General features: G+C 43.4%; 1 protein-coding gene across 1 annotated transcript in view; it reads right to left on the bottom strand.

The window, feature by feature from the left end:
- The window catches only part of LOC115139560 (glutamate receptor ionotropic, kainate 2), a 203,997-nt gene extending 181,322 nt beyond the window's left edge, over window positions 1-22,675 (bottom strand). The window contains 1 exon segment of the mRNA XM_029677090.2: window positions 22,306-22,675. Within this exon segment, the coding sequence (XP_029532950.2) occupies window positions 22,306-22,675 (370 nt within the window).
- Between the last annotated feature and the right edge of the window lie 4,528 nt (window positions 22,676-27,203).

Raw genomic sequence — 27,203 nt, 5'->3', positions numbered from 1 at the left:
AAAAATGCTTTCTGATCGTACAGTGGTTCCTCCTTTAAAAGTTCTGTCATACTGTGGCACTACATGCGGGCAGCCGCTGCATCCTGTGGCGCATCATTTAATTGTCAGCCATTTTTCTGTTAATGCAAGTTAGTGCTAGTTTGACCACCAGAGGGCATCTTTGAGAAGCATTTGATAGTCTTCCATATCGGCATTACCAGAGACGGGGGGCACGGTGGAAACCGAGGTTCAATTCCCAAATGGGGAGGAATGAGTAGGCTGTCGGAGCGCACACTGGATGTTCGGGCTGAGGAGTAGGGTTGATTTGAGCTTTCTGGTCTAATAACAGCAGTCAAGCACCCAAGCTAATGTTGGCTAGCTTGCAAGCTACGTCCAGACACAAATGTGACCATGCTGACCGTTTTACTTGCCCTAGCAGATCTGGTTAGGCAGTTTTCATGTTAACCTGAGCGTTGGTGACTGTAACTGTGCTGCTGGAAACAATTTAATTACGCTTTTTTGTTGACGTTTACTGACACCAGCCATATTCAACGGGCGTTGAGCGCTTGTAAATTCATTATTCTGCGCTCTGGTACACTCAGACAAGAGTGCTCTGAAATTAGAGGAAATAGCCAGGACGAAAGCTCCGAAATGTCCATTGAGAACGCACAACGAAAATACCATTTAGCTAAGCCAAGAATGACGGGAATAATCAAGTCAATAAAACGTTGGGTAGTTAGATAGCCTATAGTTAATACACTGGCAAGTTTGGTGTATAACTACTAACGTTAGGTAGATAGCTAACAAACCGGTACATACTGCTGTAATGATATGATATGTGGTTCGTAAGGACAGAGTAGCAAACAAATTGTCAGCCAACATAACGTGTAAGGTCATTACTTTATTCCATTGAGTAGCAAGCTACTGCGGGGACAAGCTCTATCGACTCTGTGGTTTGAAGATGCTTTTGGTGCACAGTCGATAGCACGCTGGACTTCGGGCAAGAAGGTTGAGGGTTCGAAACCTGCTCCCTGCTTGCTTCATTTGAAGTCGTGCACAATTGAGTTTGAGTTTATTTTACAGGGACAGTGCACATTAATCAACGTTTCAGTAAAAGTACCGGTTTTAGCCAGCTGGCTAATTTTCAACCCCTGTCCCTGTGCAGGTTATTAAAAACAATTACAATAAAGACAATCATTGAGCAGTGAGCACACGCAGAGCAACATAGGACAAGCAAGACATAGCATGCAGACAGAGAAACATAGGACAAGCAAGACGTAGCATACAGACAGAGCACCATAGGACAAGCAAGACATAGCATACAGACAGAGCAACATAGGACAAGCAAGATGTAGCACACAGACAGGGCAACATAGGACAAGCAAGACGTAGCATGCAGACAGAGCTCCATAGGACAAGCAAGATATAGCATGTAGACAGAGCAACATAGGACAAGCAAGACATAGCATACAGACAGAGCAACATAGGACAAGCAAGATATAGCATGCAGACAGAGAAAAACATAGGACAAGCAAGATATAGCATGCAGACAGAGAAACATATGACAAAAATACTACATTCATAAAAGCAACAAAGTGTTTCCACACCTCACAAGCTACTGACAACAGACAACATGGAAAGCAGCAATACACAGCTAGGGATTATGTTCACAAATCTGATTGACCTTTAGCCATGTCTTCATGCATTTTGCAAAAGTGTGATATGTGGTGCAGTTATGTGTGTCTGATGGCAGTGTATTCCAGACATGGGAAGCTCTCACAGAGAAAGCGGATTTACTAAAGGTGCTTTTCCTTAAGGGAACTATACAGTCACTTCTCATGGCAGACTTGTGGATCTGCTGCCATATGTTTGGGTTTTCTGTTTAACAAAAATAATGAGTGGATGGGGAGCCAGGCCATTTAGGATGTTGAATACAAGACATGCGTCTGTGTATTGCACAAGATTTTCCCAACTCTGGAGCTCATGCTTTCTGAGGAAGTAACAGTGATGATGGCTATTGGGCTTCCAATAGCCCAATAGCTATGGGCTATCAAGCACTTTGAGAGCCTGTTTGTAGACAGACTGAATAGGTTTTAATGTTGTACAGCAAGCTTGGGCCCAACTAGTCAAGCAGTATGTTAAGTGGGGGAGTATCATAGATTTGAAGTACAGTTTTGCTACCTCTGTAGTCAAACAATTTCGTATAAATCGGAAATGAGTTAGGTTGAATTTGGTTATTTGAATGACCTTTTTCACATGTTTTTTAAAAGGGAGGTTGGACTCAAGTATGATGCCAAGGTACTTAAAATCAGATACCACCTGGAGCTTCTCCCCTGACACATAGACATCTGTCTCAGTAGCATCTGTTGCCCTCTTTGTGAAGAACATGCAAACAGCATGTTTGTTTCACATTGATATGCAAACACGAGTCACTAAGTCACTTTGTAACCTGGACCATTACAGTAGTGAGTTCTTGTGCAGTTTGTTGTTTGCTCTTTGCATGCACATATATCACTGTATCATCTGCATACATTTGAACTTCAGACCCAGTACAGACAGAAGGCAGATCATTAATGTACAGGCTGAACAGGAGGGGCCCCAGTATTGACCCTTGGGGCATGCCCACATCATAGCTAACGGTGGGCGACAGCTCATTGCTCACTCTGACAAACTGAGTTCTGCCTTAAAGGTATGTTTTCATCCATCTCAAGACATCGGGGGAAAAGTTGAACTTGGACAATTTTGTGATGAGAATCTCATGGTTAACAGTATCAAAAGCCTTCCTTAGGTCCAGAAACACAGCCCCAACAACGCCCCCTTTGTCCATCTTGGACTTGACATTTTCCAGAAGAAAGCAGTTGGCCTTTTCTGTGGAGTGTTTCGCTCTGAAGCCAAACTGCATGGAGTGTAATGTGAAGGGGCTGTTGTTGAGGTGGGCAATCAGTTGTTCTGCTACACACTTTTCAACAACCTTTGACACCACAGGTAGTATACTAATGGGCCTGTAGTTACTCACTCACGTCAGCAGGGTCGCCCGATTTCCATACCCTTGGAAACACCCCCAGACCAATAGATGTGTTGGTGACCTTAGTAATGGGGCCAATGAGCAACTCTTTGTAGTTTTTAAGAATGGTAGTCCAGCCCAAACACACCTTTGGCTTTAGAATTCTAATCACCTTGTTCACCTTTGACTCAGAAACCTCCCTTATGATGAAGACAGGTTGAGCGTCATTCACTAGCACTGAGCCCAAGAAACCAGTGGACGTGTTCTGTGTCAGTACCCTGACAGAGTCAATAAAGTAGGAATTGAACTTGTCTTCATAATTAATATTAAAATCTCCCATTAAGATGAACTCTTTCCCAAAATCACATTCCCTAAGCATGTCCAATAAGGGTAAAAGACATTTGGGGAGACAGTGTAACGTTCAGGCCAATACATTCTAGTTCATTATCACATGACCACTCCATTTGTTTACATCGGATATGTTCTTTAATGTAAATCATCACACCCACACCCTCTCCTCTTCCTTTGACAGTAGAGACACAGTAGTGCATTGGGAAGCAAAAGCACTGGGGCCCCACAAGGGTGCGTTCTGAGCCCTCTCCTGTACTCCCTGTTCACCCACGACTGCGTGGGCACGCACGCCTCCAACTCAATCATCAAGTTTGCGGACGACACAACAGTGGTAGGCTTGATTACCAACAACGACGAGACGGCCTACAGGGAGGAGGTGAGGGCCCTCGGAGTGTGGTGTCAGGAAAATAACCTCACACTCAACGTCAACAAAACTAAGGAGATGATTGTGGACTTCAGGAAACAGCAGAGGGAACACCCCCCTATCCACATCGATGGAACAGTAGTGGAGAGGGTAGTAAGTTTTAAGTTCCTCGGCATACACATCACAGACAAACTGAATTGGTCCACTCACACAGACAGCATCGTGAAGAAGGCGCAGCAGCGCCTCTTCAACCTCAGGAGGCTGAAGAAATTCGGCTTGTCACCAAAAGCACTCACAAACTTCTACAGATGCACAATCGAGAGCATCCTGACAGGCTGTATCACCGCCTGGTACGGCAACTGCTCCGCCCACAACCGTAAGGCTCTCCAGAGGGTAGTGAGGTCTGCACAACGTATCACCGGGGGCAAACTACCTGTCCTCCAGGACACCTACACCACCCGATGTTACAGGAAGGCCATAAAGATCATCAAGGACAACAACCACCCGAGCCACTGCCTGTTCACCCCGCTATCATCCAGAAGGCGAGGTCAGTACAGGTGCATCAAAGCTGGGACCGAGAGACCGAAAAACAGCTTCTATTTCAAGGCCATCAGACTGTTAAACAGCCACCACTAACATTGAGTGGCTGCTGCCAACACACTGACTCAACTCCAGCCACTTTAATAATGGGAATTGATGGGAAATGATGTAAAATATATCACTAGCCACTTTAAACAATGCTACCTAATATAATGTTTACATACCCTACATTATTCATCTCATATGTATACGTATATACTGTACTCTATATCATCTACTGCATCGTTATGTAATACATGTATCACTAGCCACTTTAACTATGCCACTTTGTTTACATACTCATCTCATATGTATATACTGTACTCGATACCATCTACTGTATCTTGCCTATGCTGCTCTGTACCATCACTCATTCATATATCTTTATGTACATATTCTTTATCCCCTTACACTGTGTATAAGACAGTAGTTTTGGAATTGTTAGTTAGATTACTTGTTGGTTATTACTGCATTGTCGGAACTAGAAGCACTAGCATTTCGCTACACTCGCATTAACATCTGCTAACCATGTGTATGTGACAAATAAAATTGGATTTGATTTGATTTAATCAGTGCTCCAACTCCCTCTTGGTTGTTAGGGCAAATATGGTCTGTGATAGGACGGATGGTTTTCACACCTAGCTCAGCTATTACATTATTCTTTAGTAATGGTTGAGTAGGCTATTGTTCAGCTATTAGCCTCCCTCTCCAACTTGTCTTTTTGTCGAGAGCAAAAAAAAAAAAAAATTGTTCTAAAAGCAAAAACCAGGCTCCAAAGTAAAAAAAAATTTTTTTTTTTAAATGCAATCAAATATGTTTTAATGGAGCGCAAAACGTTAATCATTGTATTTCCCAAAAATATGTTGGGAACAAAAAATGTATTTGAAAACAAAACTAAACTCTTGAGTGTCAGTTTGGCTACAACCAATACAGCCTTTCCGACACAAAGGAAGTCATAGCGGACACCTACGAAGAACGACTGTGTGATGATGGCATCTCAGGTAAGCAGCACTGGGCGTTCTACCGTCCAACATTTACATAGCTTGTAGTTAGCTTCTACGATTCAGTGTTGGTTCATAACATTCTACTATATTACATAGATACCTAAATACCGTAGAATGATAAATCATGCAATTATTATTCCCAAGCTAACCAAAAACATTTACCTATGAATGCCTGTTCTCACCATTTTCAGTTGAATAAATCTTACTTTCTATCATGGCAACTCATAAGCAGGCCATGTCCTATTTGTCAGCACCTTTGGGGGGGAGTACTGTCACGTTCTGACCTTAGTTCCTTTGTTTTTGTCTTTGTTTTAGTATGGTCAGGGTGTGAGTTGGGGTGGGCAGTCTATGTTTGTTTTTTTATGTTGGTTTTTGAGTTCGGCCTAGTATGGTTCTCAATCAGAGGCAGGCATTAATTGTTGTCCCTGATTGAGAATCATAGTTAGGTAGCCTGGATTTCACTTTTGGTTTGTGGGTGTTTGTCTTCCATGTGAGTGTTTGTCGCCACACGGGACTGTTTTGTTCATTTCACGTTTATTGTTTTCTATTTCGTAGTGTTCAGTTTATGTTTTAAAATAAACATTATGGACACTTACCACGCTATGTTTTGGTCCTCCGATCCTTCTCGCTACTCCTCCTCAGAAGAGGAGGACGAGGTTCGTTACAGAAGCAGGTTAATAGGTTAAACATTTCACTTTTAATTCCAATGCTTTTTTATAAAACATTGTCATCTTTGGCGGTATAGATGGATTTTCAAGGAAGGTAAGTGTATTATTTTTGAATGATTGTGGCAGAAGAGAAGATGCTGAGACAGACAGCACAACAGGGAGGGAAACAAAATGGCTAGAACAGAGGCACAGTTATAGTGGTGAGCTGTATCTCCGGTGGTGTTTTTACGTTTGCATTTGAAGACATGGTGATTGGGTCTTGAGAAACGTTGTACTGTACTGCCAATGTTATGTGTCAGCTAGCACTACTGCCTGTGTCTTAGGAGGATGTGTAGGGTCAGGGTGTATGTCTGGTGATTATGTGTGTATGGCAGATTTTTGCATTGGATGTCCCTGCCCTAATGAACACTTCCATGTACATTTATCTGACTTATCAGCTAACCAGAAGTTACTTAATCTTAATATTTTAGCAATGCAACTCTACCTAATTCACATTCAAACAAAACCCTAATCACCAAAACATGCACTTCAGTATTTCTAATTTCACAGCTTACATATATTTCCCATTTCAAAATGGTAGTAGTGGGAGTGTGCCGACCTTCAATGAATCATTATATCTAACACATAACACACATACTCACACACACGGAGCCCCTTAAAGGCCCATAAACACATATACAGGAATCCATCTCGATCGTTCTCGTTCCGTTAGCTTTAAAAGCCTCACGCATGGCACCTTAATTTAATGCAACGCAGATCCCCCTCTTTGTTTTTGAAAGCCTCATCTGGGGTATTTTTAACCCACGGAAATGATTTCTAAAAGCGAGTGAGCTGCAAGCCCAGATAGTGCGGAATGACACATGAATAGGCTATTTTAAGCAGCTTCGTGCCTATTTAAATGTACACTGAGTGTACAAAACATTAAGAACACATTCAGAATATTCAGTTGCACACCCCCACTTTTTCCCTTCAGAACAGCTTCAATTTGTCGGGGCATGGACTCTGTAACTGTTGAATGCGTTCCACAGGGATGCTGGCCCATGTTCACTCCAATGCTTCCCACAGTTGTGTCAAGTTGGCTGGAAGGCCTTTAAGTGGTGGACCATTCTTGATACAGTGTAGCTTTCACCTGGGTTCACCTGGTCAGTCTAGGTCATGAAAAGAACAGGTGTTCTTAATGTTTTGTACACTCAGTGTATTTTGCTCTGAAGGTGCTGGCAGTGAGCCGTGACACAGGGTAATTAATATGTATAATGCCTGCATTTCCAAACTAAACTCCCAACGAGTAGCTGATAATTTAGACTGTCGGCGCAAATGTGAATAAAGTCAATGAACTATCAACTCCCTCCCTGAATTCATTTCCCCACCCCTTTCACCCTTGCCTTTCTCACCCTGTAATTTCCCAAAGTGAAACTGAACAGAGGGAAAGGAAAGCCAAAAGTACTCCAAAAAGACTGTCATATGTAGGCCTAGCTGAAATAAAAATAGAGTAAACAAACAAGGGTTCTTATCAACAAAGCAGAGCCATGAAACGACATGAGGTTTCACAGCGTAAACATTGCTTCCAGCCATTGTTGAGATCCTGGGGATGTGCTTTGGGCACGTAAATGAAACAGAAACAGATACTATTATACAGATAATAGTATAAAAGTACCACTCTCGAGCTCTACAGAAGCCTGGTATCCCTGGTTATAGAAATTACTGCACTCGCTCAATGTCATCGCGATCACGTTTTCCCATAGATGCTCTGTGTTGAGAGATGAGATGAATAGAAAACGTGTCTGCCTGTAAAACTGAGAGAGAGTGAGGAAAGAGAGAGAGAGAAATGGAATTGAACTGTGAGTCATGCATTGAAAGCATAACAAAACACTTAGTATGGAGAAGACAAACAGAGATATTCCAAACAGCTTTGGAAAAAGGATCATAAATATGTAGGCCTACGGATGATGCCTCAATTTAGGTCATCCATATGCAATATATCTGTGCTTAGTTTGTATTACCTAACATGGTACAGCGACACTGTGTGCGTGCATGTGTGCATTTGTGTGTGTGTGTGCACGTGTGTGTGGGTGTGCACAACCAATTGCAGGATAATATGACTAAAAGCAATTCACACAACATCTCATATACAATAGGTACTAAAGTAGCCATATACCTAGTGCTGTTTGATGCTCAATTAGCTTCAATGCCATTTGAACAACCATCATTTCTGGACAATATGTGATGAATTTCAGGAAACTGGTCATCTTTCGCGGGTCACTACTTCACAGGAGAGCCGTTTGAACGTAAACTTGAATTTTTTTATCAAAATGGGTTGTTTTATTTTGGCAGAAATGCCTTCTCGAACATGTGACCTTTCATTTGCCTTCATAACAATCTTGTCTGTAAATACTAATAAAATTGATAAATTACGAGCCTAGTTGGTTAAGCCACAGAAAAAGTCAGCAACCTTCCCGTTAGCCATGATAATGAGTGGGCTGGACATGCCGAGAGATGAGTTTTGATTGGTCTGCCATATATCACGCTTCTGTCTATATGAGCTGGTCAGTATGTGTAGGTAATCCTGTCTAATGTGGCTTAAAAAAAAAATCACCTGTAAAACTGCATAAGTGTTGCTCTCCACTTTCTGGAGGACCGAGTTTTGAAAGACCTCTGCCTGCCTTTGACCTGTCTTTTGCCTGCCCCCTGTTGGGTCAATAAACATCTGTGACTCTAGCTGTCTGCATCTGGGTCTTATCCTGAGTTGTGATAGTACGAACTGGGCATGACTGACCCAGCAGACTCAGACCAGCTCCACAATGCTGTCTCCCTGCAAGGAGCCACCATTGGAAGACACAAGGAGTCTACAAGTCTGGGTGAACCCGACGTCACCGAGTTCTCTCGGAAATCACAGAGGGCTGCCGACTCACCTCTTTCGTAATCCATGCCCCTGAGCAGGGCTAAATTGACTCTAGCTGGGTGCTTACGCCGACTCCACACCCAGAGCTACAGGACATTTCTTAGATACCTGCCCATTAAAATCCCAGTCTCATCAAGAAGGGGCGAGTACTCTGGTGGGCCATACAGAGAACTTTTCTTCGCCCCTTACTTGCACCCCTTTACATGCCATCCTGCTGTGGGGGAAATCAGTCGAAATCTCTCCGGGTACTCATTGACTCTGGGGCCGATGAGAGTTTTTTGGACGCTACACTGGCGTCCGAGCTGGGCATCCCCACTCAACCCCTCTCCATTCCCATGGACGTTAAAGCACTGGACGGGCGATCTATAGACCGGGTCACTCACAATACCACTCCCATCAACCTACAAGTGTCAGGGAACCACAGCAAGGCAATCCAATTCATGCTGATTAAGTCCCCTCAGGTTTCTGTGGTATTGGGAATCTCTTGTCTCCAGCGACACAATCCCCCCATAGACTGGACTGCTGGTGCCATTATGGGCTGGAGCTCCTTCTGCCACGCCCATGGTCTGAGGTCAGCGCAGCCTGCCCTGGGACATCTTCCTGTGAGCTCGGAAGTTGCCCCGGACCTCTCTGCCATTCCCGCGGAGTACCAGGACCTCCAGGAGGTTTTCAGTAAGGCCTGGGCCACTTAACTTCCACCACAACGGAGGAAGATCCCTATGACTGCGGGATCAACCTTATCTCATGGACCACACTGCTCCAGGTACGACTGTACTCTCTGTCGGATCCGGAGAGCAAAGCTATGGAGACCTACGTCAATCTGCCTCCCCCGCCGGCACAGTGTTCTTCTTTGTGGCGAAGAAGGACAAAACCCTGCGCACATGCATCGACTACCGGGGCCTCGTTGATATCATGGTGAAGACGGCTACCCATGGAGTACCAGGACCTCGGATTGATTTTCAGTAAGGCCCGTTCCACTTCACTTCCTCCGTACTTCGCTTCTTACACCCTTCGGCCCCAAGACGATCCTTCCCGCTTTGTGTCTGGCGACGGCACTCAGCTGGGGAATAGGAAAGAAGGTGTGTGAGATGCAGCATTCCCATAACTGGATGTTTGTGCCTGATGCTGTCCACTCCTCTGTCCTGGAGTGGACTCACTCGTCTAGGCTTGCCTGCCACCCGAGCTCCCGTCGGACCCTGGCCTTGGTGCAGCAACACTTTTGGTGGCCTACCATGGTTCCAGACGTCTCCACGTTTGTCGACGCCTTCACGGTCTGTGCGCAGAAGAAGACAACTTGGGAAGCTCCGGCTGGTCTCCTTCAAGCACTGCCGTCCCTGGTCCCTCACCGCCCCTGGTCTCACATATCCCTGGACTTCATCACGGGTCTTCCCCTGTCTGATTGCAACACTGCCATCCTGACAGTAGTGGACTGGTTTTTCAAAGCTGCCCACATCATTCCTCTCCCCAAGCAACCCAGTGCCAAAGAGACAGCCCAGCTCATGGTGCAGCACGTCTTCTGGATCCATGGACTCACGGTAGACATGGTCTTCGACCGGGGTCCTCAGTTCTTCTCCCGGTTCTGGAAGGCATTCTGGATGCTCATTGCCAGCCTGTCCTCCGGGTTCAATCAAGACCTGTCAAGACCTGGAGACGACTCTTCACTGCCTTGTCTCCACCCTCCCCACCACCTCGAGCCAGCAACTCGTGTGGGTTGAATACGCCCGCAAAACCCTCCCCTGCTCTGCCTCTGGGCTCTCGCCTTTCGAGTTTTCCCTGGTGTATCAGCCCCCGCTCTTCCTGGAGAAAGTGGAAGAGGTCGGCATAACCTTGGCCCACTAGAAAATGGCGCTGACTTAGATGGTCGCCTCACTTCGCGTTCTTAGGAAACTATACAATATTTCGTTTTTATGTATTATTTCTTATATTGTTATCTCAGGAAATCTTAATTTGTATTACATAAAGCCGGAAGGAACTAATGGATATAAGAGCAATGTCAACTTACCAACATTACAACCAGGAATACGACTTTCCCAAAGTGGATCCTCTGTTCGGACCACCACCCAGGACAATGGATCTGAACCCAGTAGACGACCCAAAACAACAGCGCCACAAAACGGTCAGACGGAGCAGCCTTCTGGTCAGGCTCCGTAGACGTGCTCACCGCTCCTTTTTATTTATTTTATTTATCCATTATTTTACCAGGTAAATTGACTGAGAACATGTTCTCATTTGCAGCAACGACCTGGGGAACAGTTACAGGGGAGAGGAGGGGGATGAATGAGCCAAATGTAAACTGGGGATTTTTTGGTGACCGTGATGGTTTCAGGGCCAGATTAGGAATTTAGCCAGGACACCGGGGTTAACACCCCTACTCTTACAATAAGTGCCATGGGATCTTTAATGACCTCAGAGAGTCAGGACACCCGTTTAACGTCCCATCCGTCCCGTCCCGCTCCTGAGTATACTACTCGCAATGTCCAGTCTCTTGACAACAAGGTAGACAAAATTCGAGCAAGGGTTGCCTTCCAGGGAGACGTCAGAGATTGTAACATTTCCTGTTTCACAGAAACATTGCTCTCTCGGGATATGTTGTTGGAATCAGTTCAGCCACTGGGCTTCTCAATACATCGCGCCAACAGAGATAAACACCTCTCTGGGAAGAGGAAGGGTGGGAGTGTATGCTTTACGATTAAAGACTCATGGTGTAATCTTAACAACATACAGGAACTCAAGTCCTTCCGCTCACCCGACCTAGAATTCCTTACAATCAAATGCCAGACATTTTACCAACCAAGAGAATTCTCTACAGTTATTTTCAAATTATTTTTTAAATTTCACCTTTATTTAACCAGGTAAGCTAGTTGAGAACAAGTTCTCATTTGCAACTGCGACCTGGCCAAGATAAAGCATAGCAGTTCGACACATACAACAACACAGAGTTACACATGGAATGAACAAAACATACAGTCAATAATACAGTAGAAAAAAAGAAGAAAAAAAGTATACATACAGAGTGCAAATTAGGTCAAGTAAGGGAGTTAAGGCAATAAATAGGCCATGGTGGCAAAGTAATTACAATATGGCAATTAAACACTGGAATGGTAGATGTGCAAAAGATGGATGTGCAAGTAGAGATACTGTGGTGCAAAAGGAGCAAAATAAAGAAATACATTATGGGGATGAGGTAGATAGATGGGCTGTATACAGATGGGCTATGAACAGGTGCAGTGATCTGTGATCTGCTCTGACAGCTGGTTCTTAAAGCTAGTGAGGGAGATGGGAATCTCCAGCTTCAGTGATTTTTACAGTTCGTTCCTGTCAGTGGCAGCAGAGAACTGGAAGGAAAGGCGACCAAAGGAGGAATTGGCTTTGGGGATGACCAGTGAGATATACCTGCTGGAGAGTGTGCTACAAGTGGGTGCTGCTATGGTGACCAGCGAGCTGAGATAGGGCGGGGCTTTACCTAGCAGAGACTTGTAGATAACCTGTAGCCAGTGGGTTTGGCGACGAGTATGAAGCGAGGGCCAGGTGCGGGCAATGATCGGTTGAATAGCATGCATTTAGTTTTATTTGCATTTAAGAGCAGTTGGAGGCCACGGAAGGAGAGTTGTATGGCGTTGAAGGTCGTCTGGAGGTTAGTTAACACAGTGTCCAAAGAAGGGCCAGAAGTATACAGAATGGTGTCGTCTGCGTAGAGGTGGATTAGAGAATCACCAGCAGCAAGAGCGACATCATTGATGTATACAGAGAAGAGAACCGGCCCGAGAATTGAACCCTGCGGCACCCCCATAGAGACTGCCAGAGATCCGGACAACAGGCCCTCTTATTTGACACACTGAACTCTATCAGATAAGTAGTTGGTGAACCAGGCGAAGCAATAATTTGAGAAACCAAGGCTGTTGAGTCTGCCAATAAGAATGTGGTGATTGACAGAGTCGAAAGCCTTGGCCAGGTCGATGAATACAGCTGCACAGTAATGTCTCTTAACGATGGTGGTTATGATATCGTTAAGGACATTGAGCGTGGTTGAGGTGCACCCATGACCTGCTCCGAAACCAGATTGCATAGAGGAGAAGGTACGATGTGATTCAAAATGGTCAGTAATCTGTTTGTTAACTTGGCCTTCGAAGACCTTAGAGATGCAGGGTAGGATGGATATAGGTCTGTAGCAGTTTGGGTCTAGAGTGTCTCCCCTTTGAAGAGGGGGATGACCGCGGCAGCTTTCCAATCTTTGGGAATCTCAGACGATACGAAAGAGAGGTTGAACAGGCTAGTAATAGGGGTTGCAACAATTTCGGTTTTTTGAGTTTTTTGAGGTTGTACTGCAGGATGCAAATTTCTCTTTAACTTCCCTGAAAAGTTGCATATCACGGGGGCTATTCGATGCTAATGCAGAACGCCACAGGATGTTTTTGTGCTGGTCAACGGCAGACAGGTCTGGAGTGAACCATGCCTATTTAAGATGGCGAGGAAGGCACTTTTAAAGAATAACCAGGCATCCTCTACTGTCGGGATGAGGTCAATGTCATTCCAGGATACCCCGGCCAGGTCGATTTAGAAAGGCCTGCTCGCAGAAGTGTTTTAGGGAGCGTTTGACAGTGATGAGTGGAGGTCGTTTGACCGGCCCATTATGGATGCAGGCAATGAGGCACTGATCGCTGAGATGTTAGTTGAAAACAGAAGAGGTGTATTTGGAGTGTGAGTTAGTTAGGATGATATCTATGAGGGTGCCAGTGTTTACGGATTTGGGGTTATATCTGGTAGGTTCATTGATAAATTGTGTGAGATTGAGGGCATCAAGCTTAGATTGTAGGATGGCCGGGGTGTTAAGCATGTCCCAGTTTAGGTCACCTAGCAGCACGAGCTCAGAAGATAGATGGTGGCAATCAAATCACATATGGTGTCGGGGGGCACAGCTGGGGGCAGAGGGTGGTCTATAGAAAGCGGCAACGGTGAGAGACTTGTTTCTGGAAAGGTTAATTTTTTTAGAAGTAGAAGCTCAAATTGTTTGGGTACAGACCTGGATAGTAAGACAGAACTCTGCAGGTTATATTTGCAGTAAATTGCAACACCGCCCCCTTTGGCAGTTCTATCTTGTCGGAAAATGTTATAGTTAGGAATGGAAATGTCAAGGTTTTTGGTGGTCTTCCTAAACCAGGATTCAGACATGGCTAGGACATCCGGATTGGTGGAGTATGCTAGGGCAGTGAATAAAACAAACTTAGGGAGGAGGCTCCTAATGTTAACAAATGAGAGAGAAGAAGTCAACAAATGAGAGAGCCTGGGGGATGGGAGTTGAGGTAGACAATGCAGGGCCTGGATTAACCTCTACATCACCAGAGGAACAGAGGAGGAGTAGGATAAGGGTACAGCTAAAGTCTAACAGAACTGGACGCCTAGTACGTTCAGAACAGAGAGTAAAATGAGCAGATTTCTGGGAACGGTAGAATATATTCAAGACATAATGTACAGACTAAGGTATAGTAGAATGTGAATACAGTGGAGGTAAACCTGTGCATATAGTGATAATGAAAGATATATTGTTTCTAGAAATAGCATTTAAACCAGGTGATGTCACTGCGTGTGTGGGAGGTGGAACTAAATTGTTAGCCGAGGCGTGTTGAGCAGTGCTAGAGGCTCTACAGTGAAATAAAACAATAGTTACAAACCAGAACAGCAATCGTCTACTACCCTGTAGCACTTACTTCTGTCATCATGAAGTGCTTTGAGAAGCTAGTCACGGATCATATCACCGCCACCTTACCGGCCACCCTAGACCTACTTCAGTTTGCATACCACACCAACAGGTCCACAGATGACGCACTCGCCATCACACTGTACACTACCCTATTTCATCTGGACACAAAGAATACCTACGTAAGAATGCTGTCCATTGATTACAGCTCAGAATTCAACACCATAGTTTCCTCCAAGCTCATCATCAAGCTGGAGGACCTGGGTCTCAACCCCGCCCTGTGCAACTGGGTCCTGGCGTTTCTGACGGACCACCCCCAGGTGGTGAAGGTAGGAAACAACATCTCCACTTTACTGACCCTCAACACTGGGGCCCCACAAGGGTGTGTGCTCAGCCCTCTCCTCTACTCCCTGTTCACCCACGACTGTGTGGCCATGGACGTCTCCAACTCAATCATCAAGTTTGTAGAAGACACAACAGTTCACCCACAGCGCCGTTCACCAACAACGCCAAGAGGAGGTGAGGGAACTGGGAGTGTGGTGTCAGGAAAACAACCTTTCATTCAACTTCAACAAAACAAAGGAGATGATCGTGGACTTCAGGAAACAGCAGAGGGAGCACCCCCCTATCCACATCGAAGGGACAGCAGTGGAGAAGGTGGAATGTTTAAAGTTCATGGGGGTACACATCACAGACAAACTGAAATGGTCCACCCACACAGACAGAGGTGAAGAAGTTGCATCAGCGCCCATAACCCTGACAAAACTTTACAGATACATCCTGTCGGGCTGTATCACAGCCTGGTATGGCAACTGCACTACCCTCAACCGCAAGGCTCTCCAGAGGGTTGTGCGGTCTGCACAACGCATCACCAGGGGAAAATACCTGCCCTCCATGTCACCTACAGCACCCAATGTCACAGGAAAGCCAAAAAGATCATCAAGGACAATAACCACTATAGCCACTGCCTGTTCACACTGCTATCATCCAGAAGGCAAGGTCACTACCTACATCAAAGCTGGGACCAAGAGACTGAAAAACAACTTCTATCTCAAGGCCATCAGACTGCGAAACAGCAATCACTAACTCGGAGAGGCTGCTGCCTACATTGAGACCAGATCATTAGTCACTTTAAACAATGGCACTTTAAATAAGGCCACTTTAATATTGTTCACTTATATTACATTACTCATTTCACATGTATATACTCTATTTTTACCATCTACTCCACCTTGCCCATGCCGCTTGGCCATCGCTCATCCATATACTTATCTACTTATTCTCATTCACCCCTTTAGATTTGTGTGTATTAGGTACTTGTTGGGGAACTGTTAGATTACTTGTTAGATATTACTGCACTGTCAGAACTAGAAGCACAAGCATTTCGCTACACTCACATTAACATCCCATATATTATGTTCTTTAAAAGAAAGGTTTTAAATTCTCCAGTACAGCCAACATTGAAAGCTATCAAATGCTTCTCTATGATGCCCTCTGGTGGTCAAACTAGCACTAAGTAGCATGAATGGTAACAATGGCTGACAATTAAATAACGTGCTATAGAATTCTGCGGCAGCCAGCAAAGGGGGGTTGCAGTTTTACGTAACTTTTAAAGGAAGAACCACTGTAAGCAACAAAACGTTCACAGCCCATTTTCCCAAAGGTGAGGTAACAAGTTTATCCACTTTCTAAGCAGAATTACTTTCCCATTGTTCCTCCAATGCAGTGTATGATATACCATTTTGTAGCTCTGTGTCTCTGTTTACATTTAATGTAAAAACAGAATTTCCAATTTGGCTACATAAGACGGAATCAAGGCAGTCGGTCACATACAACTAGCCTGTCATTCAAGCAAACTACCTTTGTATGTAATGAGGGAGCTCAATTAATATGGTTGCTGAATTTGGCATATGCCTTTATCGAAAGCAACACAAAAAACTGTCAAGGTTGACAAATATTCAGTTTATTTGGAACATTAGGGATTCATAAAACATGCTTTTATCCAGAGCAACATACAGAACTACCAGCATGAGACACACGTATACATGAACCATGTAGAAATCAAATGTGTGTGTGTGTGTGTGTGTGTGTGTGTGTGTAGGTGTGTGTAGGTGTGTGGCAGTAGAGGGACACAGCATCACAGGAGAACTGACCTCTCCGTACACAGACTCCACCAGGTGGACTAGCCAAGCAGGAAATGCTGAACAAGCAGCTATAGTAATGGAGTTGAGGTGAGGAAATTGTATTATTGCTTCTGGTTTCCTCATTAGATTTCTCTCTCTCTCTCCATATCTATTAAAACAGCGGAGAAAACACCATCTCATATCAGCTCTGCTTTTGATCCCAGCTCCTCGAGATTCTTTGTGAAACAGAGATATCCTCCACAACCAGACATTGATATTGCACTCTAACACAGTATTGGCAACAAAAGAGGGGATAAGTAAGATAAACCGACAGTGATAAATATGGCCTTAAAAAGCCAGAAATATAAATAGTCTCCAGGAAAATGACAAAGGGTTTCACATAGTCTAACTTTTTCAACGTTGCCTCAAAATTATGAAAGAGCGGTTGAAATATTAACAGGGCCCGCTCGCGGCTGTGGCAAGTCGCTGTCCATGGTGCTGATCTGAGCATTCCCACTTGTAGATCACTTTATCTAGTCGTTCCAGCGGCACAGTATGCCTTGTGGCGCATTTGCACTCTGACCCCGTCCATAGGGAAAATGTTGTGTCTGTACCAACGAGCACGCTGTTGAGCCCTGAAGTCTCAAGATATGGCCATGAATCACCTGCGTAGGCGGAGATCTATCTCCTGTGTATCTCTCCCGAGCTATTGATGAAGGCAACCATGCGCGCTTGCCTGCAGAGCCAGCCTCCCTGTCGGACAGTGTGCGAGACCGGAAATCGGTGAGTGTGTGAGGACATATAGGAGAAAGCTGCAGCAGTAACAATAGCACATCCCTGTGCCATAGTGGCAGCTCATGCAGACCCGGGCTGATTTTTAAACAGAAGCCTCAGGGAGGATTAAGATTGTCAGAGTGTGTTGTCAACATAAAATGAAATACGCTTTGAGGAACAGCATCACTCGAAGGCGGTCTCGCAACCATGCAAACATTCACTGACAAGACACTAGCTATGTAGGCCTATATATGTTATCAGATGATGGTAGGCAACCTTTTTAATCAATGGATCAAAAACGAGTGCCCCGTGAGGGATTGAATGAGCCCCGACTCCTGGGCAATGTTTACATTTACGGCGGAGGACATGTTGGGGGGGACTAATATGTACCTAATATGTAACAGGCCTAATATGTACTTCTAAACAGAAGTTTACTGCAAGTCAAGCAACAATCTTTATGCCATTTACATCACAATACACTTTTATCAATTGAATGTAGACACGAATATAATCCGAAATATTGTATTAAAATATGCATATTAGACATTTTTTCAAGAAAATTTTATCTAGGATAACATTTTCTACTATACATCAACAATTCCCACTGGGCCAGTCTGTAGAATATATCTAAGAAAAAACACAATTTGGTGAATGCAGATGCTTCTGAAGCTGGGAAAAGAGAGTTGGCGTGTGGGAAGAATCTGACTTTTGGGAAATGGAAGTTGCAAGACTACCAAATGCCAAATGACTATTAAGACCCAATCACCATCTCTTCAAAGTAACTCACTAAATATAGTCCAGTTTGAAACATTCTCTATGAAATTGGCTTTTTCTACATTATGTGTAATTCAATGTAGAAGGCTTTCAAATGGTAGATGTATCTCCATTTAAAGTAGTTAAAATTCAGACAAATGTATTCAAGTAGTATGATAAACATAATAAAATAGTTGAGTTTTTGAAAATCTTTTTTTTAGCTGTATATACACAGTACCAGTCAAAAGCTTGGACACACCTACTCATTCAAGGGTTTTTTATTTGTACCATTTCTTTTACATTTTATATTGCAGAATAATAGTGAAGACATTAAAACTATGAACTAACACATATGGAATAATGTATAAAGCAAAAAAGTGTGAAACAAGTCTAAATATATTTTATATTTGGAGACAACTGTAAATGCTTCACTTAGTTCAAGTAACATACACATCTCAACGTCAACTGTTCAGAGACTGCGAGAATCAGGCCTTCGTGGTCGAATTGCTGCAAAGAAACCACAACTAAAGGACACCAATAATAAGAAGAGACTTGCTTGGGCCAAGAAACATGAGCAATGGACATTAGACCAGTGGAAATCTGTACTTTGGTCTGTTGAGTCCAAATTTGAGATTTATGCTTCCAACTGCCATGTCTTTGTGAGACAGAGTAAGTGAACCAACGATCTCCTCATGTGTGGTTCCCACCATGAAGCATGGAGGAGGAGGTGTGATGGTGTAGGGGTGCTTTGCAGGTGACACTGTCTGATTTATTTAGAAATCAAGGCACACTTAATTTAACCAGCATAGCTACCACAGCATTCTGCAGGGATACACCATCCCATCTGGTTTGGGTTTAGTGGGATAATCATTTGTTTTCAACAGGACAATGACCCAACACACCTCCAATTAGAGTGATTGAGTGCTGCATCAGATGACCTGGATTACACAATCAGCTGACTTTAGCCCAATTATGATGGTTTGGGATGAGTTGGACCACAGAGTGAAGGAAAAACAGCCAACAAGTGCGACGTAACGACATGCTCTGAGAGTCAGGAAGCAAGTTCAGGGAGTGAGTGTAAATAAACAGAACATAAAACGTATGTCATTCCCACCGAAACAAAAAATAAATACACTCCATGAAGCTTCCCTTAGTTGAGGCATCATTCTGTAACAACGTGCGCTGAGAGTCAGGAAGCAAGTTCAGGGAGTGAGTGTTTTAATAAATAAACGGCAATAATACAAAATAAGAAACACAGACAACGCACAGACATGAAACAGAAACAATAACGCCTAGGGATGGAACCAAAGGGAGTGACATATATAGGGAAGGTAATCAGGGCAGTGATGGAGTCCAGGTGAGTCTGATGACGCGCAGGTGCGCGTAAAGTTGGTGACAAGTGTGCGCCATAATGAGCACACGTTACAATAAAATATATTTGGATTAAATGTGGAAGACACATTTGAGTTGTAGGCATTCAGTTGTATAGTCCCTATTTTGATTTGTTTAACACTTTTTTTGGTTACGAAATGTTGTATTTGTATTTATTATGGATCCCCATTAGCTGCTGCTTTGGCAGCAGCTACTCTTCCTGGGGTCCAGCAAAATTAAGGCAGTTTATACAATTTTAGAAACATTACAATCTCATACATCACTGGTACTGTAAGCCTAACCAACATCCTACAATAGTAGCCAGTGGTTCTTCTGAAACTCGTCCGTCATTTTGCAGGGCTCTGGCAGTGCTCCTCCTGCTCCTCCTTGCACAAAGGCGGAGGTAGCGGTCCTGCTGCTGGGTTGTTGCCCTCCTACGGCCTCCTTCACGTCTCCTGATGTACTGGCCTTTCTCCTGGTAGCGCCTCCATGCTCTGGACACTACGCTGACAGACACTTCTTGCCACAGCTCACATTGATGTGCCATCCTGGATGAGCTGCACTACCTGAGCCACTTGTGTGGGTTGTAGACTCCGTCTCATGCTACCACTAGAGTGAAAGCAACGCCAGCATTCATAAGTGACCAAAACATCAGCCAGGAAGCATAGGAACTGAGAAGTGGTCTGGTCACCACCTGCAGAACCACTCCTTTATTGGGGGTGTCTTGCTAAATGCCTATAATTTCCACCTGTTGTCTATTCCATTTGCACAACAGCATGTGAAATGTATTGTCAATCAGTGTTGCTTCCTAAGTGGACAGTTTGATTTCACAGAAGTGTGATTGACTTGGAGTTACATTGTGTTGTTTAAGTGTTCCCTTTATTTTTTTGAGCAGTGTACATTTGTGTCTCGTTTGAGAAACAGACACCTAACAAGTCCTCAACTGGCAGCTTCATTAAATAGTAGCTCTCAAAACACCAGTCTCAATGTCAACAGTGAAGAGGCAACTCCGGGATGCTGGCCTTCTAGGCAGAGTTCCTCTGTCGGATGGCTGTGTTCTTTCGCTCATCTTAATCTTTTATTTTTATTGGCCAGTCAGAGATATTGGCCAGTCAGAGATTTTTCTTTGCAACTCTGCCTTGAAGGCTAGTCTGTTTCTCAAACTGAATACTCTAATGTACTTGTCCTCTTGCTCAGTTATGCACTGGGGCCTCCCACTCCTCTTTATATTCTGGTTAGTGCCCGTTTGCACTGTTCTGTGGAGGGAGTAGTACACAGCATTGTACGAGATCTTCAGCTTCTTGGCAATTTCTCACATGGAATAGTCTGCATTTCTCAGAACAAGAATAGACTGATGAGTTTCAGAAGAAAGTTGATTATTTCTGGCCATTTTGAGCCTGTAATCAAACCAATAATGCTGATGCTCCAGAGACTCAACTACTCTAAAGATGGCCAGTTTGATTGCTTCTTTAATCAGACCAAAAGTTTTCAGCTGTGCTAACATACTTGCAAAAGTGTTTTCAAATGATCAATTAGCCTTTTATAATGATAAACTTGGATTAGCTAACACAACGTGCCATTGGAATAGGAGTGAGAATATTCCATAAAAAATCTGCAGTTTCCAGCTACAATTGTCTACACTGTATTTCTGATCAATTTTATGTTATTTTAAAGGACACTTTTTTTTTCAAAAACAAGAACATTTCTAAGTGACCCAAACTTCTGAACGGTATTGTACATGAAGAGCAAACAGGGCCATTCCCTGAACCATTGAATGCTATGAATAGATAGCCTACACTGTAATGGAAAGCAGTCATTTATTCAGTTATTTTAGTTATCACTAAAAGTAAAAAAGAACTCTGAAACGTTTTACAGCATCATATTGTAAATGATGGTGTATTGTGGGAAAATGTCTGTATTTCGAATGGTACTGTAATTCTACCCCACAGAATACAATAACATATAGTGTATATTTTTGAGTGCCAAAAACCTTTTGACAACTAGTGGGTAAATGGAATTGTTGCTTCTGTCTCATTGCATATTTTGAGCCATAACTTGGGGCAGCAGGGTAGAGTGGTTAGAGTGTTGGACTAGTAACCGGAAGGTTGCAAGTTCAAACCCCCGAGCTGGCAAGGTACAAATCTGTCCTTCTGCCCCTGAACAGGCTGTCATTGAAAATAAGAAATTGTTCTTAACTGACTTGCCTAGTTAAATAAAGAGGCCACATGTGTTGCACCCCTGAGGGGGAATGCTATACCAATTTAACTTTAATGTGGTTATAGAGCCCCATCAATTTAAAATGGATAGGCTACAGATTGGAGTGGCAGCTAGTCTTAAACCTTAAATTGTTGTTTTTTTTATGTTATTATTTTGGTCTGTTTTGCCCTGTAGTTGCTGCCAGTTTGAAAGCCTTTGCCTCTAGAAATGCAAGTGATATAGAACACCAAATATTCATCAAAATGCTGTAATGTGTAAACAGTTAGCAGCCAATCTGCTTGCACAAACCCCTTGTAATTACAGTAAAATACTGAGAAATACAAACCCATCGCCTCCATGAAATATAATTAATACCGATAACAGTAGCATTTACTCCCCCCCCCCCCTTTTTTACAGTATAATACAGGCTTACGTGCTTGATACCATATTCACCGAACTGCATGTAAATTACTGTCAGATTCAGGCTAACCCCTTTACAGTGTTCACAAATACTTGTCTCCTCTACAAACAACAAAGTATCTTACCAAATCTTAAAACGTGTGGCATCCCGCGAGAGTATCCAAGAAACAGCAGTAGAAGCAGGAGCAGCAGCCTGAGGTTGAACCTGAAAACGAGACTAGTTATCAGCAGGGAGGTAATCTTCATGTTGTTTGTAAAATGCACAGTGGTGATCCCCCGTACGCGTTTGAGTCCCCGGAATTCGGTTTACAGTCGTTCGGCAGGGTGACGGCAGCCCAGTCGCAGGATCACGGCATGGTCACTCGAGCTTCCCCTAAACCCATTAGCAGTCCCGGCCTGATTTCCGACTTGACTAAGCCAAGAAAATATCCTCCGGTTCACGAGACTGCGGGACATCCATGTCGGGCGGTACAAATCCGGTAGGGGCTCATACATGGGCTGGCGCCTGGCTCAGGTGAGACACGAGGAGTCGGATATCCACACGGGAGGTGTGTCTGTAGAGGGGCAGAGAGCGCCAAGATGAGCAGAATCGCGATAGCAGCCTATGAGGCACTTTGGGTTGCATACGCTCCCATTATACTGCACTGCTGCACAGCCTCTGACGTTGAGCCAAGGTTAGTTCGAGCGCGCGAGCCAGATGGAGAGAGTCTACAGAAGAAGGGTGAGAGAGAGAGAGAAAGAGAGTGTGTGCGTGTGCGTGCTTGCGTGTGAAAGATAGATATTGTCACAGGTTCCGCCGAAAACAGTGTGCCACAGATCCCTATCTGCATCCCAAAGGAGCTGCTATTTTACAAGAGCATGATTTCCTTCGGCTAATTTCATCCACCCACCCGTTGTAATTATGTAACGCGTGTGCTGCGCGTTTTACATCGCTCTGCAAGTAGCCACACAAACCAAAACTGTTCCACCAGATCTTAAACAGTGTAATGATGTGACTGCGAGACATTACTGGTGGATTTTGCGGCTCCGCAACAGTTTACCCATTCATAAAAATAATTGCATTGCTTTCTTATAGCCTGTTCATATGCTGGAGAGTAACAGTTCCACATACACCATTACGTTTTACAATGAGTACCCTAATTTCACTCACAGATTGTCCCAATTTGCGACAAAATCAATTGGATCGTCATGTATTATGTCTATTTTTTCTCATCAGTAAATGAAAGTTGTGATATTGAATAATAAACATGATAGTTTTAAAGCACAAGCAGTTGAGCATTGTTGTTTGAAGAGAAGTGGAGAAAAACGCTAGCGGCCCCTTGACTAGTCATTTCAGCTCCACTCGCTGTCCCTCTGCGAATTTCAGCACCCTGGACAGCGCCGCACTGAACCAGGTTTGGTGGCGGGCTCTGTAACAAGGTCAATCCGACGTTTACACTGGCAACGCAGCATTTACGTAATATGGCCTCCGCAGAAGTCAGGACATTCATACTTCTTGATAATTGTATATTTTATTGTACAAACTTGAGAGGGGGAAGACTTGAGAGAATTGTGAGAGTTGAAATTGGCAGAGAGGAGCAGGTCCATAACACAGCTATCGATATTACGTGCTCGGAGGCACGAATATTTAACCAATATGCAAATAACTTCACTTTAGACTTCAAAGCCTTCGCTCCGTGTGTATTAACCATGTTACAACCGACTCCAGCAATAGAAAGCCAAAGCCTTAAGCACTAACGACAAATAGAGATACATCCCTGACAACCGATTACAATCTGTGTAGATATAGAAACGCAATCATTGCTAAGCGTTCATGGTTTACTGTGTATTTCAAGTATCACGTTTCTATGTGAGTACTCCAACACCTGGAGTGTACACGTAAAGGTTTGTCGAATTTTACAGTGTGCGCATTATCAGCTCCCGGGCCCTGCAAGTGTGGATTCAGATTCAGCCAGGTTTGTACGCGGTAAGTACAACAAATAGGCCCTGCTACGAACGGGTGGAGTGGCGATGAGAGGGATCTAATCTTCAGCACCGAATGGATGGATATATGAACACTTTTTTTGATCCTCCCCTGACCCCCACCCCTCCACCATAGTCCCAACCCACTGGACGAACAGTGTTATTGTATGTGGTATCAAGTGTGAAGAAGTGAATGACTGGCCTGTGTGTGTGTGTGAGAGAGAAAGAGTGTGTGTGCGGGATGTCTTAAAGTGAACGCACCAATTTGTAAGTCGCTCTGGATAAGAGCGTCTGCTAAATGACTTAAATGTAAATGTAAATGATTGCGCACGTGTGAGAGTGCGCGTGTTTCCTTGAAACAGAAGCCAAGGTGCAACAAGTGTGGGTTAATCAGATGCAAATATAATTACATCAACCAAGACATTTCTTCTTAACCTTTGATCATTGGGAATGTCAATGGGTCTCTATTCAAGCATATTTTGAATATATAAACATCTAGATAGCAAAATATTTTTGCCAAAGACACATGATCGTGGGGAGCAGTGTCAATGTTCATACAACACTGGGTTGGGAATGTGCTTTGGGTTGCGTGGGTCTACAAACAAATACTCTCTGACTGCAATGTGAGAATATCAAACACAACGAGGCACTCACCATCCCACCATCTGTTCTACTAGCATAATTATGGAGAAACGCTGGGTTTCGCTAAGCCTGCCGAGCCTTGCACCCAGCATGACAGCAATGCTTACTGAGCTGAGGTAAGAAGACATCGATTGATGGAGAGAAAATGATGGTCAATCTGCTACTGGTAAATCCCCCCTTTATGTGTTTTTATGTGTTTATGGAGTAGAATTAAATGGAGTGTAGCAGAGGATGGTCTTTGAGTTTTAGCCCTGTGGTCTCTAGTAGGGTGAAGTCTGCATGCCTCTGTGTCTTGGGATTTTGTACTTCTAGGCCTACATTAGTCCAGTATGTCTTCCAGGATTTTCTAGTTTTAAATGCTTTAGGGCATACACAAATCAAGTGTCGTTTGAGGGCCTAAATAAACCCAGTGTATTTAGGATTTTGTAGTTCTGATGACTGTACATAAATCCAGGCATGGCTGTAGCTTTAGAAGAGGGGTTCAATGAGGTCTGTTTGTACAAATCCACTTATTAATACTGTAATATTGGAGTGGCTCTATTGTGACTGGGCCAATTACAACTGTGGGTTTAATACAGTTTCCATAATGTTTTTGGAGGGTTTTTAGCCTTTGGTATGCTAAGGGAAAGATAACATGCATGGAAAGCCTTCTTCTCTCTCTCACCCCTTTTATTTCTCCCTTTATCTCTCTCTTTCTCTCTCTCTCGCTCTCCCTAATAATTCCTATTTTTCTTTTCTTAAGGGAAAGATAACATGCATGGAAAGCCCTCCTCTCTCTCTCTCCTCCACTTTCTTTTCCCCTCTCTCCCTATATTTCTCTCTCCCTCCCAAATTCTTCCATCTCTTTGTCTCCCTCCCTCTCTCTCTCTCTGACGTGGCGGAGACGCAGTGATGACAGAGGCAAGAAAACCATGGAAACGGGAGACTGTTGCACTGTGAATGGTGAGAAGACCCTGAAAGAGAACATGCTTGTTCGCGGTAGCCACACAACATGCTGAATGGGCCCTTCTAGTGCTACTGCTACAGTATTCTGTTCAGTACACATGCTAGAGGTAATGCTAAAGATGGAAATTCAACAGCTTTTCAAATTCGCAAGGTTATATTTTCCCTTACACATAACTGAGCAGATAAATGTTTTTTATTTCACCTTTATTTATATATTTTCATATTTATTTATATTCTTGCCTCATTTGGCTCGGCCGGCGCCCACTCCACGTCCTGCTTCAGCATGTTCGTCAGCATGTTCGTCAATTAACCTGTTGCGAAGAGCCATCCCGGATCCGGGATCGTGAATACAGCCTCAAGCTCATTACCATAACGCAACGTTAACTATTCATGAAAATCGCAAATGAAATGAAATCAATATGCTAGCTCTCAAGCTTAGATTTTTATTAACAACACTGTCATCTCAGATTTTCAAAATATGCTTCTCAACCATTGCAAAACAAGCATTTGTGTAACACTATTGATAGCTAGCGTAGCATTTAGCGTAGCATTTAGCATTAGCATTCAGCAGGCAACATTTTCACAAAAAACAGAAAAACATTCAAATAAAATCATTTACCTTTGAAGAACTTCAGATGTTTTCAATGAGGAGACTCTCAGTTAGATAGCAAATGTTCAGTTTTTACAAAAATATTATTTGTGCAGGACAAATCGCTCCGTTTTCTGTGTCACGTTTATCTACGAAAGAAACCTGTATCCAGGATTGTGTAAATCTATCCGCAAGCTCATTAGCATAACGCAACGTTAACTATTCATGAAAATCTCAAATGAAATGAAATAAATCTGTTTGCTCTCAAGCTTAGCCTTTTGTTAACAACACTGTCATCTCAGATTTTCAAAAATATGCTTCTCAACCATTGCAAAACAAGCATTTGTGTAACACTATTGATAGCCTAGCATAGTATTATGCCTGACATTCAGCAAGCAACATTTTCACAAAAACCAGAAAAACATTCAAATAAAATAATTTACCTTTGAAGAACTTCAGATGTTTTCAATGAGACTCTCAGTTAGATAGCAAATGTTCAGTTTTTACAAAAATATTATTTGTTTAGGACAAATCGCTCCGTTTTCTGTGTCACGTTTAGCTACGAAAGAAACCTGTATCCAGGATTGTGTAAATCTATCCGCAAGCTCATTAGCATAACGCAACGTTAACATTCATGAAAATCGCAAATGAAATGAAATAAATCTATTTGCTCTCAAGCTTAGCCTTTTGTTAACAACACTGTCATCTCAGATTTTCAAAAATATGCTTCTCAGCCATTGCAAAACAAGCATTTGTGTAACACTATTGATAGCCTAGCATAGTATTATGCCTGACATGCCTGACATTCAGCAAGCAACATTTTCATAAAAACCAGAAAAACATTCAAATAAAATCATTTACCTTTGAAGAACTTTGAAGAACTTC

Source organism: Oncorhynchus nerka, linkage group LG13, assembly GCF_034236695.1.
Source record: "Oncorhynchus nerka isolate Pitt River linkage group LG13, Oner_Uvic_2.0, whole genome shotgun sequence".
NCBI lineage: Eukaryota > Metazoa > Chordata > Actinopteri > Salmoniformes > Salmonidae > Oncorhynchus > Oncorhynchus nerka.
The sequence above is the reverse complement of the archived record's forward strand: the minus strand, read 5'-3'. Positions and strand labels throughout refer to the sequence as shown.